Source organism: Argopecten irradians, chromosome 11 (genome assembly GCF_041381155.1).
Source record: "Argopecten irradians isolate NY chromosome 11, Ai_NY, whole genome shotgun sequence".
Classification (NCBI taxonomy): domain Eukaryota; kingdom Metazoa; phylum Mollusca; class Bivalvia; order Pectinida; family Pectinidae; genus Argopecten; species Argopecten irradians.
Window position 1 is genome coordinate 40286078 of NC_091144.1, and position 20022 is coordinate 40306099.

General features: G+C 34.6%; 1 protein-coding gene and 1 non-coding gene across 2 annotated transcripts; one reads left to right on the forward strand and one right to left on the reverse strand.

Moving 5' to 3' along the window:
• Nucleotides 1-849: 849 nt before the first annotated feature.
• Nucleotides 850-939, reverse strand: Trnay-gua (transfer RNA tyrosine (anticodon GUA)). Its single transcript is given in 2 exon segments — nt 850-885; nt 903-939. It is a non-coding gene; the product is annotated as a tRNA-Tyr (tRNA).
• Nucleotides 940-1134: 195 nt separating this feature from the next.
• LOC138335559 (peroxisome assembly protein 26-like) lies at nt 1135-9285 on the forward strand. The gene is made up of 5 exons (XM_069284704.1): nt 1135-1367; nt 2006-2146; nt 3480-3832; nt 5198-5323; nt 6068-9285. The coding sequence occupies exons 1-5, from the start codon at nt 1162-1164 to the stop codon at nt 6160-6162; spliced, it is 921 nt and encodes a 306-aa protein (XP_069140805.1). The 5' UTR covers nt 1135-1161; the 3' UTR covers nt 6163-9285.
• The last annotated feature ends 10737 nt before the right edge of the window (nt 9286-20022 follow it).

Here is a 20022-nt window from a genome sequence, read left to right on the forward strand (position 1 = left end):
TTTTCAACTTGTCTCACTCCAGAGTTTCAAGTAAAAAATGCTTGTAAAGTGTAATAAAAGTTTAGTAATTTTCAGATGGAGTGAACTCATTTTTCCTTGTAAAGTATAATAAAAGTTTAGTAATTTTCAGATGGAGTGAACACATTTTTTCCTTGTAAAGTATAATAAAAGTTTAGTAATTTTCAGATGGGGTGAACACATTTTTTCCTTGTAAAGTGTAATAAAAGTTTAGTAATTTTCAGATGGGTTGAACACATTTTTTCCTTGGAAAGTGTAATAAAAGTTTAGTAATTTTCAGATGGTATGAACACATTTTTTTCATTGTTAAGTGTAATAAAAGTTTAGAAATTTTCAGATGGGGTGAACACATTTTTAAAGAAATAATGTTTTAGTTCATATATTCATGAAACAAAATGAATTTTCGGATTGTTATATATAATTTTCGACAAAAAAATCCCAGATGTATTTGTTTATTTCTATCATGATATCTTTGTTTTCAAAAACTATATGAAACATATTAATCGGATACTGTTCATTTTATCAGACCATGAGTTATGTTTAAACTTCACATTTAAACAAAAGTGATATTTTTAAACTAAATAACTTGAAAGTACTTGCAACGATACAGAAGAAGTTGATGTATACATATGAAAGAGTCATAATCTCTATATACGTACTGTAGGCCTACATGTATGCATATTTCTACTTTCATATATTTTCACTCATCATTGCTAGAAATTAATTTCACTTATTTCTTTTTCAGTTTTTGAAAAATTGATTTACAAAGAATATAAATATAATTGGGAAGATTTAAAAAAAAAATGCAAATACAAAAAAAAAGAAAAAAAATCCCGCGAACCGGATTCGAACCAGTGACCTAAGGATTGCTATGTTTTAAACCCCTACAGTCCTCCGCTCTACCAACTGAGCTATCACGGGAGATGACAATTAAGTCAACTTATATTCTACATATTTACAACACTAGTACAACTAAAAGTGCAAAGCTTTTTATTGTGGTATTGTTGTTTTATTTGTCATTTGTGGCTTTTAAAAATCCGTAAATTGAAAATCACTTGAATAAATATTATCTAAATGACTATTATAAAATTCTCTCTTAATTTGATTTACTCTTCGTGCACACATAGGTCACATGACTTCAAAATGGCGGCCGTGGAGGTTTCATCAACAGTTCGTCCAAGTCCGAAACGGTTACAAAGTAATATTTCTGACTCGTCAGATCTGTCTGTCGATCAGTGTATTGAGAAAGCCAGAGAGAAATTACTGTTCAAAGAATTTGATGAATGCATTCATCTTTGCGAAGCTGGAATTTCAGAGGCCCGTATGAAACCGGACAGCCTAACGTTAAGGTAAGAACTTTACATGAATGGCATGATGCACTGATGTTACTGACTTTAGTGTTGAAGCGGAAAAAATATCACCTTCTGACTGGAAAATTCAGTCAGAAGGTGATATCTTTTCCACAGTAGTTAGGTAAAATGAGAAACGTGTTCTAGAATTCTAGCTAGACAAATGTAGCGGGACTGGGTCAGTTAGTTCTGGCTAATCTGGGTTCAATAAGTAGATCGACCAGAAGCGTCTGGTTAGTACTGATCTGACTGCTCTGAGGGCCAGGTTCAAATCCGGTCTAACCACTACATTTTCTCCTTTCCCGTAACTTACATGTATATTAGGCCAAAAAAAGAATGTCTGTTTAGGGTTATATTGGCAAAAAAATAGGATCTGTCAGTCGTGAGGATTTTTATTTTTTTTTTTGTGTGTGTCTTTCACTCAAAAATGATGTCCAGAACCGGAGTCTGAGATCGAAATCCTTACTTAAAAAAAAAATCGTAGAAAAGTGAAACAAAAAATTAGGATCTGTCGGGTAACCCTAAACATACATATTTTTTTAAGGCCTTACACATTAGCTGATTCAACATATATTTTATTGTCACTTACCAAATCTAGTATAATTAATAAAACTCTTTTTGTTTTTGTTTTATGATAGTGTGCAGAAGAAACTTGAGACGCTTTGTATTCTAGCCATCCAAGCATATGCAGAGCTTAACCAGTGGCAACAAGTGATGCCATTTGTTCAGAAGGTGTTTGGCAGTGTGGAAGACTGCCCCTACAAAGTGATGCATCTGTGGTGAGAATTCCGCTCCGTGTGTTATACAATTGTATCATTATTTTTTTATGCTCCCATATATACTAGGCAACTTAGTCAGGAATTGTTTGATATGTAGCAGGATTGGACTGGGTCGATCAACAGTGAACAGCTGCCTGCAGGTAGCTCAGTCGGTAGAGCATCCAACTAGTGTTCATATATATATATATATAGTTTCCGTGTTCAAATCCAGGTCTTGTTTCTACATTTAATTTTCTGTAACAGGTATTTAAAGTCACCAATCAACCAATTAATCATTTACAGTGTTTATGATGCATTTATGATCATCAATGGATTAATGTTTTCTTTCTATCTGGAAGTCATTAGACCTAAATTAAAATCTTGTTTGTTTGCTATAATTACATGATGTAAGTAGTGTTTCCCACAGCCCCAATATAATTAGCATGGCGCCGCGCCGTGCCCTTTTTACCGGACACCATGCCCTTATAACCTAAAGCCCTGCCCTGTTTGTCCCCAGTGCACTTTTACCAAACTACCAAAATAAAAAAAAATTAACAGTACATTCAAATTAAAAACTGTCTGTATGTGTTACAGATCAAGATATGTGATTACCCCCATAAGCGTCTTGTTTTCTTCTGACAATTTTGTTGCCTGTATACTTACATTACACTTTTATCCATGTTCTGATAGAAGGGAGGCAACTCATGTTAGAAACACGACACAGACGAATCGAACTTATTCTAGATTAAAGCTGACAATGAAAGTTAAAAAGTGTGATAATGAGACCGAATAAGGAAAGTAATTAAGTATCAGAGCACGGCATCATAAAACTATTCTCAGACAGATATTTTACCCAAGTATATGATTTTTAATTGATTTGAGTAAAAAATCTGTCTGAAAAAGTTTTATGGTGCTGGGCTCTGATTTCAAGCATGTATGGTTTACAAGGCATTTTCCTGTTGTACAAGGTTAAGACTGGATTTTTTAGTCCTATTGATGAAGATATTGTGATTTTCCTATCCAAGTGATATGTACAAGAATTCGAAGGTATATCATACATAGAAAAATCAGTATCACAGGGGCATTTGTGTAACCATTTGAGAGAAAACAATGTTTTTTTAAAACTCGTTAAAATTTACATTACCAGCTTCAATGTTGATAATATAGAGTTATCAATGGCTTATACGGTAAAACTTCCCAAAACCTTCTTAAAAGCAGGGTTGTGTTTCACAAACATTCCATTTACAAATGTAAGGAATTTCTTAGAATTAAGGAATATTTGTTATACTGGACCCAACTGTTCTAAATCTTATAACTACCAAAGACTCCTTTGAGAAATATTTCTTTCTTTCAGTATTCTGCTGCATTCAAAAGTCAAAGAATACACTCAGTGTCATGCTCTATCAAGTGTCTGGCTAAAGCATCAAGGAAACGTCGGGACTGAGGGCTATACTGATATAGTTGATGTATATATACAGCACATTCTGATCCCACGGGGGAAAATCGCCCTCGTTCCAAGGTATCTGGAATCCTGCCCCGGGGTGAGTTCTGCTCAACAGCAAGATCTCATTAACTACTACAGCACACTACACGCATCTCAACATGAAGATAGCAAGTCTGTCAGGTTCAAAGATGAAAGTCATGAAAAAGATTTCACAGAATCATCCAATGATCAGAAGAAGATGGAGAAAGACAAGATACAGACAGGTATTATTATATTTATAAAGGTACCTCTAGTCTGCAAACAAAGTGGGTAGGCATTAATAGAATCTTTCACCCACTTTGGGGTGAGACGGGAAAATCTCAGCCCTAGTGTAAGATTCTTATCAGTAAGTTGTCAAACACAAGGCTTTGCTTGCCTCATGTTTGACAGCTTAAGAATCTTATTAACAAGGGTTGAGATCAACTGTCTCACCCATAAAAGGATGAATGATTCTTTTTCTCTTGCACTAGGGCAAGACAGAAAAAACTCACACTGCTAAAATTGTGGATATCTTTGTCCAGGATAGGTAGCAAACAAGAGAAGAACAGCCTGGAGTCCCTGGTTTGAGCCATGCATAAAAAATTAAAAATCAAATATATTCTGAAATTGGTACATCCAATATGGAGGGTTTGATTTAAGCTTCAATTTTTTCAAAATAAACATAACAAAAATGGGTTAGAGATTACAATTCTGGGCTCCTCCGGACATGCGTCTTGACCGGAAATGCTAGCTTTACTTGAAGAAAAATCCATAGCGCGGGTTTAGGCAAAAATATTGAAAAATCCACACGATCGACCTTTGAAATAAATTAGCTTATTTTGCCATTGTGATAGAAGTGCTCAATTTAAGGTAGGTCTTAAGAAAAAAATTGAGTACAATTTTCTGCAATTTTGGGCTAAAAATCATGATATTTTGCAATTTTTCAGGTAGTTTTTTGTTGTTACCATGGTATTCACATGCATGAATAAGCGCAGAATATGGCCAAATCTGTATCAAAATATCAAATTGTAATTGCAAAAGTTGTGCTGATTAATTATATATATACTTTTGTACAGGTATTTTTTACAGTTGAATGACTATATCTATATTTCTAAGGCATGCGCCTTATTTTCATAGATTGTCCAAATCTACTGTTTTCTGCTACCATAGAGAAAGAGCTGTCCTTAGGTTTAGGAAATTAAGTTCAACTTCAGGAAGGTCAAAAAAATTTATGGCATGGTGCAGCATATCCTTCTATCGTGAAGTTTTCCCTTTAAACAGGTTCTTTGTAGGTTCAGAGACATGATACTAGACCTGTTGCATGTATTTGTAAGGGACTATCAAGTCTGTTTAAATGAATGACCTTGGCTTTCTTCATCTTTAATTTACGAGAACCTCATCTTTGATTTACTAGAATTAAAGGTCTCACCCTTTGACATCTTTAGATGTTGGCAATATCAAAAGATTAAAATCATAAGTAAAATCAGCTCTACAACACTTTGAGTGCATCTAAATCAACATATTGTTAATTTTCACATGCCAGACCTTGACCTGATAATATTTGTGTCATTTTTTGTCCTTCAGTACCTTCAGTACTTTGATTGTTACAGACCATCGCCTAATCACATTTGCCAAGTCTCTTGCGAGTCGTATGAAATTGTACAGTCTGGATGTCATTCTCAAGGTTGCAGCTCTCACCGTTTGTGCGTATCTTCTGGCATTTCAAGGTCATGATGGTAAATATCACTTGAGTACTGAAAATCATTTTACAATATGCTAAAATCCTTTCTCTTTAAATATATCCTATATTCACTGTAATTAGGGATTAAACATTTTAACAAAGTTTGGCACCTATTAGGTCTAAAAAAAATCAGCCATATTTGAAATCTTTCTGTACTCATAGTATATTATTCTGTCCCAGCAAACATGCAAATGCCTTCTTTCCTTCTTTATCTTGAATATGTAGACAGAAGAAAAATTAGGTAATCACGAATCAGGTAATCTGCAAAGGTAAAGGCTGGTGTCGTGGTTCTATGCATCCACAATACTACAAGGATTACTATCACTGACGTTCTATCGTCCCCTGGAGGACAATCTCATAGCAAAACTGAAGGCAACAGAACACACAGGGGATGTGATCATTTGATGAACATAAATTATTGTGTATTGTATGGCTTTGATGTTGGGCTTTGCTCTCTCTCTGCAATCATCAAGGAAGTCTTTGCAGGCTTGTGATTGGTCAGTTTTTTTTAATGAACTTTCTCCAGTTTTGTTATGAGATAGTCTAGGGTTGGATATAATGTCAGTGATAGTAACCCCTGGAGTATCGAGGATGGTACTATGATACCTGTCTACAATGGCTATGTATATTTCATTCTTTGTTAATGCACCTGGTAGAATGATTTTAACTTTAATTTCTTCACCCTCTTAGCGTTTATTACATAGATTGATTTATAATTTATGTTTCTTATATTTTACAGGTAATACCTCTAGCAATTTCAGTAAGTTAACAGCCATTGGAAGAAATCTCCTGAAAGCATTGAAATCTCTCATGTGGCCAGACCCTTCATCTTAGCATTGATTCTGTCCTAAAGTATTATATTATTTATGTGACATTTGTGATACTAATGACTACGCAGCTGAATGCCAAGTTACTAGATTGTTATTTTACGACGATTTACTTTGTTACTATAGGACGGTTTGTGCTGTGCTATATGGTTGACTTACATATGTATTATTGGGACATTTTTGCTATTTAGGTCACTTGAGGTGTGGTGGGGTGATTATCAATTATAATAAAAAATCATTTGATATGTCGTTTCCGATTCCGATTATCGATTATGAAAATCCGGAATCAAAATTTCCTATTAAATTGGTATAATATATGTAATAGACTTAACTTCGATATATATAGTTTAACAGATATCTACTCTCTATTCTCAACAGAAAAGGAAATATTATACGAGTATGTAATTAATTAAGATGTATAGCATTTGTATGAATATTCCATATCTTCGAAGAAAATAACACCGAAAAGTATAACAGCAGCAAATTTTGATATCCAAAATATTATTAACTGGAAACTGATTATTCAGTTGAATATCGTTTGGTTTATGACTTCTGATTAAGATCCGATTATCGAATATGATTTCAAACCGATCGCCCATCACTACCAGAGACAAAGTCTCAAAGTGACCTATTAAATAATTGCCATTGTACATTGCAGAAGGTTGCCTGTCGTCCGTCCATAAACATATCATATTTTCAATTTCTTCATCAAAACTACTTCATCAAATTTTTTTTAGAATTTCACAGAACCTTTTTATTGCCAAGGTCGATAAGAATTATGAATTATATGATCTGCAACCCCCAGGGGCATCAGGGGTGGGGATAAAAGAGGGTTAAAATGGCAAAAAGCTTCGTAATTCTTTCTTGGCTCCTAGATATGGTGAAAACATGTCAATGTACAGGAGGGGAAATTAAGGTTTATTACGCAAATGATGTTTTAGCAAGAAAATTCCCCCTGCATGTAATGTTTTATATATGTATGAAACTGTACATGTTGCAAAAGGTAACAGGTGCATTTATCGTGAAATTAATAAGTTGGATTAATTGCAAAAAAGTCTACGTTAACAGTACTGTACTATATTCACATAGGGGTATACATTTTACTATATTTTATATAGTAATTGAGAATACATATTTGTGCGTTAATTATTTGAAAAACTAGTCAAACGTGGTAAGAACTGTCAGTGTGAGATAGCAGTTGAACATTAATTCACCCTGCCTGACCCCCAGGTCTTTTTAGGATGGAAGTTAAGGTCTTTCAGACACCTACAACACTACAGATAGTCCTTGCTGAAATTTTGGATCACAAAGAGTAAACAAAAAAAAACCCACTTAGATGTGCATTGATTACTCACGGTGTCTAAGCCTCTTGTATTTATACCAAATTGAACTTTTATGATAGGGATTAAGGAAATTTAAGAGAATTTTAAGTTCGGAATTCCTTAACTTATTGGTCTCTGAAAAATCATAATGAACTTTTATACTAGTCTTTCCGCGCATTCCATTTGCGGATTCGTACCATTGTTTGGATTTTTCCATGATGGTGCACCCATATGAAAGATACGCTTCGAATATAAAAGCTAAGTATTTTCGGTGTTAACAATGAAATGGATATAAAAATAATACCTAAATAGTTTCAGCACACATTGATACGAACGATCCATGTAATTTTATTGGATATAAATACGCTCTACCTTGTTTTCAACAAAAAACACCCATTCTGATGACAAATGAAGAATCTCGGGTCCACCATCTTGGATACAAGTGGTACACTTCTGAAAACGAACCACTTGTACTGGTTCGGTTCGGCTGGTACAGCGCGTTCCATTACAGATACAGCGGGTTCGTACCAGTTATATCTGCAAATGGAACGCATGGTTTGAGTTGGAAGAGTTCAAATGTGTCTCCAGGGGTTAAAGTTGAGGAACGTTAATGAAAATGGGCCCCGGCCAGAATTGTTTATGGATGCTGTGTCATTACACTAGTCATGAACAACTGAATAAATCATTACCAAACACATCCTGGCCATGAAGCATCCTTAGGAGAAAGAGAACCAGTTTTGTTTGTTCTCGGGAGACCAGAGGGATAGACCTCATGGGGTAATTTGTCAATTCTTAATTTTTTCTGGTTTAGGAATTGGTTTATATTTGGTTTGTAGTGTCCTTAAGTAAAAGGAACCCAGTTTTATATATACCGTATTTTTGCCCGTATAGTGCTCACTTTTTTCATAAATTATCAAGTGAAAAGTTGGGGTGCGCACTATACGCAGGTACCAGGCATGGCCTGGGTCATGATCACAGACTGGCAGGTCCTAGCTAAAGTGTGCAGTAACATTTTGTACATGTTGTCGTGGAAGGGTTATGATTAAATACTTGGATCTTTAAGTCAACGATCAATGCATAAATTCAATATAAAAGGAAAACATCACTTGAAATTTCTATCTTTAATTCCTTGTGATCAGCCCGTTTTGGGAGCACATGTGTAAATTAGAGCCTTTAAATGGCCTCTGTTGTATGAAACCAAAGACCAAGAGGATTTGTCAGAAGATTGTGTGGTATAAAAGGTATACATTTTGTACTTGTGTGCATTTTAGAAGATCATGTGATATGAATAGTGTACATGTATATGAGCACATTTCAGAAAATGTTGTATTAATGTGTACATTTCAAAAGCTTATGCGATATGAAAGGTGTACATTGTACATGTATACCGTATTTGCTTTAATTAGTGTCCCTCCCCTCTCTTAGAGAAAGAGTTGAAGTTATATGGATTTAAAGTTGTTCTACAACAATGAGATGCTGATGACATTGACATTGTATTCTTCATTACATGAACTTGCTAGCATTTCACATGGGAATAACAACGTAATAATTACGGCGAATACGGTCACATTTCAGAAGATGTAGTATGAGTGGTATATATGTGTATATTTCCAAAGTACATATTTTTGAATATTATGTACGTTTGTATATCGTATAAATGATCTGTATGTGTACATTATTGTTGATTATAATGTAATATATCGATAATATATATATTTGTATAACATCAAAATAGTCAGAAAACATGTATACATACATTTGATAGAAAGATATGCAAGAGGGGGGGGGGGGGGTTGTGCAATAAAGACATTAAATTATTTTCATAGCTTAAATTTAGATATGTTGTGTTTATTAAATGCTTTGTCAACAACTTTGTATAATATTTTAGTGTCATTATTTTAAAGTGGACAACACCACAGGGGACCAATTCAATGAAAATGGATGTTGTCATACTTTTTTTCGTATTTTTGTAAAACTTTATTATTAAATATCTTTTCAAATAATTTTTCAAATCTCATTTACTGGGAAAAAAATCACATGACAGTTTAGTTATATTCATAATTTTTCAAATCTCATTTACTGGGAAAAAAATCACATGACAGTTTAGTTATATTCATCAGTCCATCCACCAAATACAAAAAATGTATGATAACATCTATTTTCATTGGATTGGCCCCCTGAAGACAACACTTCGGCTTCAGGTTGAAAAAAAATCTTTGTGGTGGTATTCGTGATTTGTCTCTTAGCACACAGGGACCTGGCATGCAAATTTTTAACCAATAGTATACACATATATATCATAGTATCTATATGTATACTGTTAGTTTAAAAAATCGTGCCAGGTCCCTGTGTCTTAGCGAAAGTGGAAACTTTCCTCCTTTTTACACTGAAGCATGCCGCAAAAGACACTACAACCGGTCACAGGTAAACCAGTCGTTCCACTTCCTGTATGCATGACCCATCCTCGATACTCCAGAGGTTCCGATCACTTATGATCTCTACACCCCTGGACAGAACAGGTAATTTAGTCCTTTGATGAACATCAAAAGACCCGTATAACGGTACACTGTGGTTGACTTTATACGTGGCTTTGAAGTGGCGTCGCTCTCTCTGTACTGTAGTCTTCAAAGGAAATCTTTGCAGGCCTACGATTGGTTCAGATCCTCTGAGCTGCCTTCAGTTTTATTATGACATTGTCCAGAGGTGTTGAGGTCGTAGGTGATCGGAACCCCTGGAGTATCGAGGATGACCAGGACCTGAAACTACCACTATTATTGGTTATTCAAATATATACATACATATACACCAATACATACAGACAGCTAGGATGGGAAAACAAGCTAAGAGCTTATATTAATTCCTCTCCTAAAATAAAAGCACGGCGTTTTGACATGGACATATACACAATAACAGAACAACCAGTGAGACAATACATTTATACTTAAGTAGAGATATTTCTCTCTCTCTCTCTCTCTCTATATATATATATATATATTTTTTTTTTCTCCGTAGTACTAAAAATATACTGTCAATAGACAATTAATTTTATAGTTACTTTTCAATTAAGTGATAAATCTATATGATTTACGTATACATCTACTGCAGACATTTAAAATAATAATTTTGTGATAGTAAATGTAAAGTTATAATTATGAATTAATTATGTGGTTTGACAAGTTATATTGATTGAAACCCCAGTGAAAAAAACCAAGAAAACTATACAAGGTATGAATTACTAAAATCTTTTACTGTAAAAGATGAACTTCTGTACCGAAACAAAAATTTCCTCGTTCATTTTATTTTCAAATGAAGGATCACCCCATAAAAGGATATTTAAATCGTCAACGATATTATATTTTGTGAATATACCAGAAAGATATTGGTGCCTAATGTCAGCATATTTGATACAATTGAACAGAAAATGAAAGGAATCTTCTATTTTAAACCACATGCACAAGGAGACGAATCTATAAGATTTTTACTGTAAAGATGTTGGTTTAATATACTGCATTCTAGACGCAACCGAGCATGAAGTATTTGGTCTGATCTATTACCTGTGTTAAAATAGCTAATCTGTGTTCTTGTGATTTCAGTTTCAAAGTAGTTTTTGAGAACCTTAATAGAGGAATTTTCTCTTACATCTAATGGAAGTTCATTCCATGCACGAGTCGATGAAGGTAAAAAAGATTCATAATACAAATTTGTCCTTGTGCGAATTGTTTGATGCATATCTGATCGTCTAGCGTTGTATGTATGAATTGCGGTTGGTCTAAGGGGTAATATGGAGGACAGATATGTTGGAGATGTGTTATGAACCATTTTGTGACATTGTAAAAGTTTATGTTTTCTACGACGTTGAAATAGCTTTTCCTATTGTGTGTCTTTATAAAGTAACTCTATTTCCGAAAGTTTGGTTCCCCTTGTTATAATTCGGGCCGCTTCTGTTTGAGCATTTTCTAACCTATCAATTAAGTATTTTGGTATATTGTCCCAGATTACATCCGCATACTCTAAGATGGGTCTAATGAATGACAGGTAAATGTGTTGTAAAGTGTCTCTATCAAGTGTAAATTTTAATTTTCTCAGTATGTTTAATCTTTTAGAGGCTGATTCTATAATATGGTCTATATGTATATTCCAAGAAAGATTTGAAGAGAACCAAACTCCAAGATGCTTATGATTAGTAACTTCAGAAACAACACTGTTATTTAGGTAAATGTCTCCATGATCGGGTCCTAATAATTTCCGTGATATTATTAAACTTTCTGTTTTGTTTGGGTTAAAGGTCACCAGCCACGTATCAGCCCATTTTTGAATGGTTTCAAGATCATGATTCAAAGTTATTTGTAGTTTATTATTGTGAAATATAGGGGCAGCAAGTACTATTATGTAGAAGGGCATTCAAGTTCATCCAGTCAAAAGCCATATCAAAATTAAAATGTTGTATCCCATTAACAGAAACATAAATATATATATAAAAAAAACAACAACAAAACAACAACAACAACAACAAAAGAAAGAAAGAAAAAAACGTTTTCCGGTGTAACCAAGGAATCCTGTTGTGCCTGTACCTATACAAAAGTGTACAAAGAGAGATAACTCCCGTAGTATTTGAGCGAAAATTTAGCAGCATAATTTGTGAAAGTATATATTTAAAAGAAAAATGACAGGACTGTTATCATTGATATATGTGCATAAAGATCAATCTATTTGTACGCGCGGTGGCTGGCCTGGGAAAGGACATAAAAAAATATATGAAATGTGAACGCGATACGGTACTAGTGCGCGTGAACCTAATAAAGTAGGCATCGCTTGTCAACAAAATAGTCATTACGCAAAAATATTGCGTTCATTTGAATGGTTTATTCAGTGAAATAATTTAGAATGATTTTTTTTTTATCAATTCATAATTGCGTGAAATATACATGACATTGTAAAGCTTGAAAAGCATATGTGTTTGGCATTTCTGTTTTGTTTTATCAATTAGAGGGTAAAGGTTAAATTTTCTTACAGTATCCGATAATTATTACTTGTCAGCTGATGTTATCGTAATTGTTGTTTTATAGATATAATGTGAACAACTTTCATGTATAAGTTGTCTTAATTTATTTCATGGAGCATCTAGATCTGATACTCTATAAAGAATAGCATAACTTTAGTAGAGTGATGAATAAGGTAGATGTAAGAAGAAAAATATGTTAAAGGTGCATGAAATGTACCTGAGTACAATGTAGTATTTAGCATCCTTTATCTCCTGGAGCTATTCATTGGCCAATGTCCCAGCAAGGTTTGTGTATAAGTTGAGAGAGGATATTTTGGTCCTTTGATGTACCAAAAGAGAAATGGTTGAATAATAGTTAAACCTAAAGGGCAATAAGGCATCCTCTGTTACTTTCACCAGAAGTCTCTCAGTAGACCTGTGATTGGTCAATTTTGTTCATGAAAGTCTTCAGTTTTACTACTGTCACAGCCAATAGGTGGATATAACAACAGTGATATACACGTGCCTGGAGTATGGGGATGGAATAGTAGAATATATATAGATTATATAATTATATTTTTAACTTAATGGAAATTTGTCCTGGGTTTTGTTGTAAGCTTAGCTACATCTATTTATTATGTGTTATTTGAATTTTGTGAGAACAAATTAAATAAAACTTAAAATTCCTGACTTTTGTTGGTTTATAATATTATGCACAGAATGAATTGTAAGACATTGATTTACTTTCCTGTAGAATTTGTGTAAAATAAAACAAGTTCATTGAACAAGCTTTTGGAATGCTGACAGGAATCCAACAACTGCGTGTAGTTGCAAAATATTCCTTCCTAATCACTAAGTCTGTTTATTGCCAATTGAACAAAGGGCCCACGGACATGTGCCATAACTTGGCTAAAAATTTAACATGTTATTTTAGCAGATGACCCGAAAGGTCAGGATGACCTATAGTCATCAGTTTCCTTCCAGAAAAAACAACTACAGTGCACATGTATCTCTGAGATCAAAACTGACAGTAAAAATATAAAGTCTGTTTGTAATGTACCCATTACACAATGTATGAACCAGAGAGAAATGATTTTCAAGAAGGAAGAACATATTCAGACTTGTAGTACAAACATAGCATAATTCTCTACTATTATCACCAGGATATATTTGTCGTCCGCCATGCAGCGTGTGTAAATTTTTCATTCAAACAACTTCTTTTCAATAACCGTAAGGCCTACATGGTACTGTTATTTGACATGCGGGATGCTGGAATGAAGGCCACCGCATTTGACAAGTCATTTGCGCTGTGCAATATCTGCTATTTGTTTCATTCAAACGACTTCTTCTCAATTACCGGAGGCCTCAGGGTACTGATATTTGGCTAATATATGTGTAACATAGACAATGTGGACATTCCTCTAGATGCCTACACAGGTTTTTATGTAACATACGTGCGGCCAACTATACCTTTCGGCCGGGTACAAAATGGTCCCTACAATGTAGATATATGTCGTAGTGGAGCACTGCCTCAGAAAATCACTCAGGCACAGTTTTTTTAATACTTTGTTGTAGGTTTTTCTTTTTGAATGTTACTGTTACAACTATATTTTCCAAATTACGCATGTGAAAACGCTAACCGGTTTACACTAACCAGTATACAGTGGATAATGTACGTCATAGTTCCTAAATAATTTCTCATTTTTCAGTAGGATATGGACAAAGATTTATAATTTGACTTGAAATACAGTGTATAAAGAATAAAATCAATTCACGTTTTAGCATTGTAATTCACCCTATTCTGATTATATAGCCAACTGAAAACAGTTCAATACATAAACTGTGAACAGCAACATTTAAGTTTTTGGGAACATTCTGATTTATACTCTGAACCAATCATATTCTAAGCATGAATTATTTAAAATGACGGATAAGCTTCTTAGAACCCTCAAACAATACCTAACTAGATGAATCGGTTTCGTTCCAACGTCGTTTTATGTGTTCCATATATGCGTACAGCTATACCAGTCTGCAGCATTTTTGCATGCGTAATTTAGAAAATATAGTTAAAGCAGTCACCTTATCATTAAAGCTGTAATAATTTAAAATGAACTGAATCCAGTTTTATCTCTGTCGCTCGTTTAGATATGAACATTTCTATGAATATATGACAAAAATCACATTTTTTAACGATGATGTTACATTATATATATATATATTTATAATTATTACCAACACCACAAGACATGTTCTATTCAGTCATCCTATCGATATGTGCCGAAATAGGAAATGCTTTTAACGAAAGCTTATTTAATCTTCTGCAACACATCCAGAATCACCAGTAAAAATTGTTTCTGCGAAATAAAAGTGTCTTCTTAAGAAAATGTTAAACGCGTAAGCAGGGTTTAACAAATGCATTAGACATGACAACCTGAATGCTTATAATGAGTTGCTATTAGAGCGTTACGGAAGCTGTTAGAAACTACACTTTCCCGCCACGATGCAACACGATATCCACAAGAAAATTTCCAAAAGACCGAGGCCGTACCCAAATATAGAAAACTTGTATTGTACTGTATTTTATAATTACGGATCCACATGAGAGCTCATAGACCATTTATAGACGTTTTATAATTAGGGACATAGAAAAATACATCAAGGATTTATAAGTGAAAAGCTGTGTGTACCCGTTATACGCACATGTACATGTATGTATACATTATTTATGATGTAGTAAGTTTTTATACTTGTAGGAGAGAATGATTTTTACCGATTTTCTTATTCTATACCCCTAGAACGGCTGAAAACGACCTTAGGACACTCTGTTGGGTCCATATGTCATAATGACCTGTAACTGATTCTCAAGTCTCCGTGGATTTGCTTGGTCTGAGCACGCCCCCTCTAACCTCAAATTGTGATTCTCAAATAGAACGAACATGTATTAGGTCCCTATGTGCTATAAGCTTAACTCTTTATTTTATTGATATCATCAGCCTTCATTTCTTTCTTTGGAATACGGTATACTTTATATGGAGAGAGGGACTACTCAATATTATGAAGAATTTAGACAGATCTAGTAATTAATTATAATATAACTATTTAAATCTCAGACTCTGGTACAATGTCAGTATGTGAAATACATGTATACATCATGTACATGCAGAACATACATGTATATACATATGTTTCTTGTACATGTAGTCAAATGGATTACTTTGTATATTATCAGAGATTTAAATAATTGGGATAAGTAACTAGGGCTGTTCTCGCGATATCACGTACCCGCCTATTGTTATCGTAAACGGATGAACGGTTACCGCGAGACCAAGCCGTGCGTCTGCGCACTCATAGCTGGAGGCGAGTTATCATAGTGTTAGCCCTTGAAGCTGTGTACGGCATATTTTGACTATATACAAACCAATAAACATCGAAAAGTATCTCATAGCTTTTTTACTGTTGCATCAGAGACGCTCATCTCATGCGTGTATATATATTTCTGTGTTGTGTTTTTTATGAAAAATTGTAAAATTAAAACCTATGCAATGAAAGTAATGATCAAAATGTTGGTAAATTTTGGTGATTAAATGACATATTATAAAAAGCTTTTCTTGATTTGTTAGAAAATGAAAAATACGACACATATAAATTTAATGAGTTAAACCCTGGAAATTCAATTCGGCTTTAGTAAAAAAAATTGCTTGGTAAAGCAATTATATTTAAATAAATGAATTCAAATCTATGGTAAAGCAAATTTCATTTAAACACTTAGAATAGACTTTTATTTAAACACAGGTAGAAAAATATTATCTAATTTACAAACTTACTGTAATCGAGACCCCGTTGAGTTAAGTTGAGGCGATGACCTGGGGCGGTGGCCAGGTATTCTGGCCGACGGTTCACCTATGACAGTATGACACCTGTACTATGTAGCAGTTGCAAATCACTTTCCGTTAATTAGATATCAAATTATGCTATCTATCACAGCTCGATCGGCACTGTATCTCTTCGCCATGATATATTGGGTTACCTTCGATAATTTTGTTAACACTTGTACTTGAGCTTTAAAAGTTTCCATATGTACAAACTCAATCAATAGAAAATTAATATTTGAAAACTAAATGGAAATCAGTCAATTATTGAAATCAAGTACATGGTTTTAAAATTGTGCGACCCTAATCTGAACAGAACGGTCCGCCAATAATAATAAATTTAGGGTAGCTTCCGATGAATTGTGTACCAGATTTAACCTCCGTAAATTCACAAAGATCAATGATGTTTTAAATTAGATCAATTTTAATATATTAAACAATTTAAATTTACCAAGCTAACAAACTATTTTTTGAAAAATCGGTTCAATTATTTCAAGAGTATTGTGGGCCTGGGTTTATCAAGGACGTATATTGAGAAACGATAAACACTGGGTTTTTTTGGGAACCGAGCAGCTTTTGTGTTTGTGCACTGACGTGGACCGCTTGGGCGACGACTGATTTTCACTTTGATATCCGCCGGCGGCATGCCTTTGATGTAGCTTGCGGGTGCGAGGGTTACCGTCTTACTTTTCTGAAATATTTCACGGGGCGATTTTTTTAACGAAAATTTTGTACCGATCGAGGAAGTTATAAACGTCGTGTAATTTAATAACTCTCATGTTTCGTTTGACTTGGGATAGTATTGTTCGAGAGAAAACGGTTTTTATTCTTTCCGGACATAGGCGTCTCACAGTTAACATTACGTTTACTTTAGTGTAAATTACACCTCTACCGACAATTATGAAAATGTTAACATTACGATGTGATTATGAAAATTGTAATTCAAATAAATTATTATTGTACTTCTGTCAAAATACAGCTCTCTTGTCAACTCATTAATTAATTTTTATTTAATCTTCAACGTAAATTTACGACTGATATTTTGGTCACTGAATGGACTCGAAAATTCTGTGTAATCCAACCAAGGACGAATATAAATCCTTGATCCAACTGATAACTCCATAGCCAAATGTGTTTTCCACTCCATATATCTAAAATTTTACTCTATAATTTATATATGTATGAAACACAGGGACGTGGCGCGAATTTCTATCCAACAGTATATTATAGTATAAATCTATAGATTTAGGATAAATACTGTTGGTTAGGAATTCGTGTGGTATGAAGCCTAGTCATCTTTGAATCATGGTTAAATTTTCATGATCAATACGATGAAGAGGAATACAATGTCCAGGGGAGGAGCTAGAGTCTTTTACATGTGCAAGCCCAGGCGAGGGGTCTGGGGGCCGCTTAGGCCCCCCAGCGGTCCAGGGCAGCGCCCTGGTTAGGGGGTTCAGGGGGGCGAAGCCCCCCGACGGAAAATGGTTTTTAAGGAATTTTTTAGCCCCGAAAATGATCTTTGATAATGCTTGGTATTGCACTGATTAACTAGATTTATTAAAATCAAATGCATAGGCCTGTTTTCTACCTGTACATGTACCTGATAATTATGCGTTAAGTAGTACAAAGTGTATGAAAATCTCATGATAAGTCGATCGTACGTCCTACATGTATCTTGAGTGACTCTAAGTTGATTTGACGGAACTTTCTTACGTTACGGAAATTTTTCATGTGTAAAAATCGAATTATACATATATGTGAAAAAAATGAATGAATATAAAAACAGCGCCTCATATTATAAGGCATAAAAGTCGCACTGATAGAAAAAGTATTTTGTCTTCTTAAAGTCTATCTTGACGGGAAGTTTTATATCTCTATATCGTTCCAACAAGAGTATGTGTCAGTAGATTGTACATTTACTCTGGGTTGGGATTTTGGAACAATAATCCCATATCTAGATAAAGTGGCTTTTTCCTATTTAGATTACTGAATAGAATCTAGTCCGCTAAACCTGCCTATATTATAAGTTTTTTGTGTTTTTTTTTTTTCGCCTAATATATAGACTTTATATTTGTTAAAAAAAAATAATAAAAATAGCGGACTATCTAAGTACTTGTATAATCTACTCTGTGTAACTATAACTTGCGAGGTGTCACTTTTCGCTATTTCATCTGTCGTCCTTTGACTTTGCGTGTCTTTCGTTTTAAGCTTGAAAAAGCAATTTTGTGTCTCAGAAGATTCACATTAACGCACCAAACAACACAAGCACTAAACACACAGGACCCGTAGGTTATCGTAAAAAACCGGATACGATCGTTTCCATTTACTTCGTTGACGGGCAGTATTATTAATTTTAGCTAAATCATCTAGGTTATTGTAACATTTATTTTAAATTACATTCAAGACTTTGACGGATGTTTTAACTTTACAAGACAATGAATAACTGTTACTAGGATTTTTTATGTGCAACAACAAGTACGAATATAGCGTATATGATGATACCAGAAACATGTATATGATGTTTCTGATTAGTAACATGCTGTTTACGTGTGACCCCGTCAATGTCCTGTGGAATGTAAAGTATGTGCACAAAGTGGCCGGACCAGTCCGACGTGACATGGACATCACCTGGAACACAACTCAGCAATTAACACCCGCACCTGCTTTGCACCCTTGTTACGTTCTCACAACTATCTAAGTTATCTATTTCTGGCTTTCTGTCTCTCCCTTTCTTGCATTCTATCGTTGGACGTCAGCGCCAGCGGTCCAGCAAAACAGGAACTACTGGTGTTAGGCAGTTGCACATCTATAGCGGTTTTTTTTTCTTTTCTTTTTTTTTTTTTTTTTTACTTATTTACCGCTACGGTCATAAACGTCAATCAATAAAAGCTTGTCTCTGGCTTTTTATTCTACGCCCCGGTGACACTAAAATCTAGTCTAATATATTTTGCAGCTAAGATGCATCAAGGATGCACTATATAGTTACATGTATAGGGCTGTAGATTTAGTTATGATTTACATTCAGTGGCGTAGGAAGATGAAACGTCATGGGGGGGCAAAGGTCCTCAATATTTTGTAAACCCCCCCCCCCCCGCCACACCTACAGGAGGAGATTAATTCAACTCCCAACCATATAATATATGCTTTATGTACATTTTTCATATATCACTAAATTTAATCCTTGTACACATTTATAGACAGTGGGGTCGCTAAAAGGAAATTAACGAATACGCAAATTGGCCGAATTAGCGTGTGAGCGTCGAAGGCGCGAGATTTTGGGTGTTTTATTAGGGTCTGACGGTGACCCCCGGGATTAGTTTTATGTATTTTGATGATTTTGCGATCGCCCGACAGCGCGAGATTTTGGTGTTTGGGGGGTCCGGGGGTCTCCCCCGGGAAAAAAATTACGATTTAGAATGGCTTAGATGATTTTTACGATGCATTTTGATGAATTTGCGTGAGAGCGCCCAAAGGCGTGAGAATTTGAGAATTTGGTGTTAGGGGGGTCCGGGGGTCTCCCCCGGGAAAAAAAATTACGATTTAGAATGGCTTAGATGATTTTTACGATGCATTTTGATGAATTTGCGAGCGCCCAAAGGCGCGAGAATTTGGTGTTAGTGGGGTCCGGGGGTCTCCCCCGGGGAAAAAAAATTACGATTTAGAATGGCTGAGATGAGTTTTACGATAAAGTTGAA

Coding starts and splice junctions, on each gene's coding strand:
- LOC138335559 (XM_069284704.1), top strand. CDS start 1,162: ATGGCGGCCGTGGAGGTTTCATCAACAGTTCGTCCAAGTCCGAAACGG. Junction 1,368..2,005: donor CCGGACAGCCTAACGTTAAG/GTAAGAACTTTA, acceptor GTTTTATGATAG/TGTGCAGAAGAAACTTGAGA. Junction 3,833..5,197: donor GAAAGACAAGATACAGACAG/GTATTATTATAT, acceptor TGATTGTTACAG/ACCATCGCCTAATCACATTT.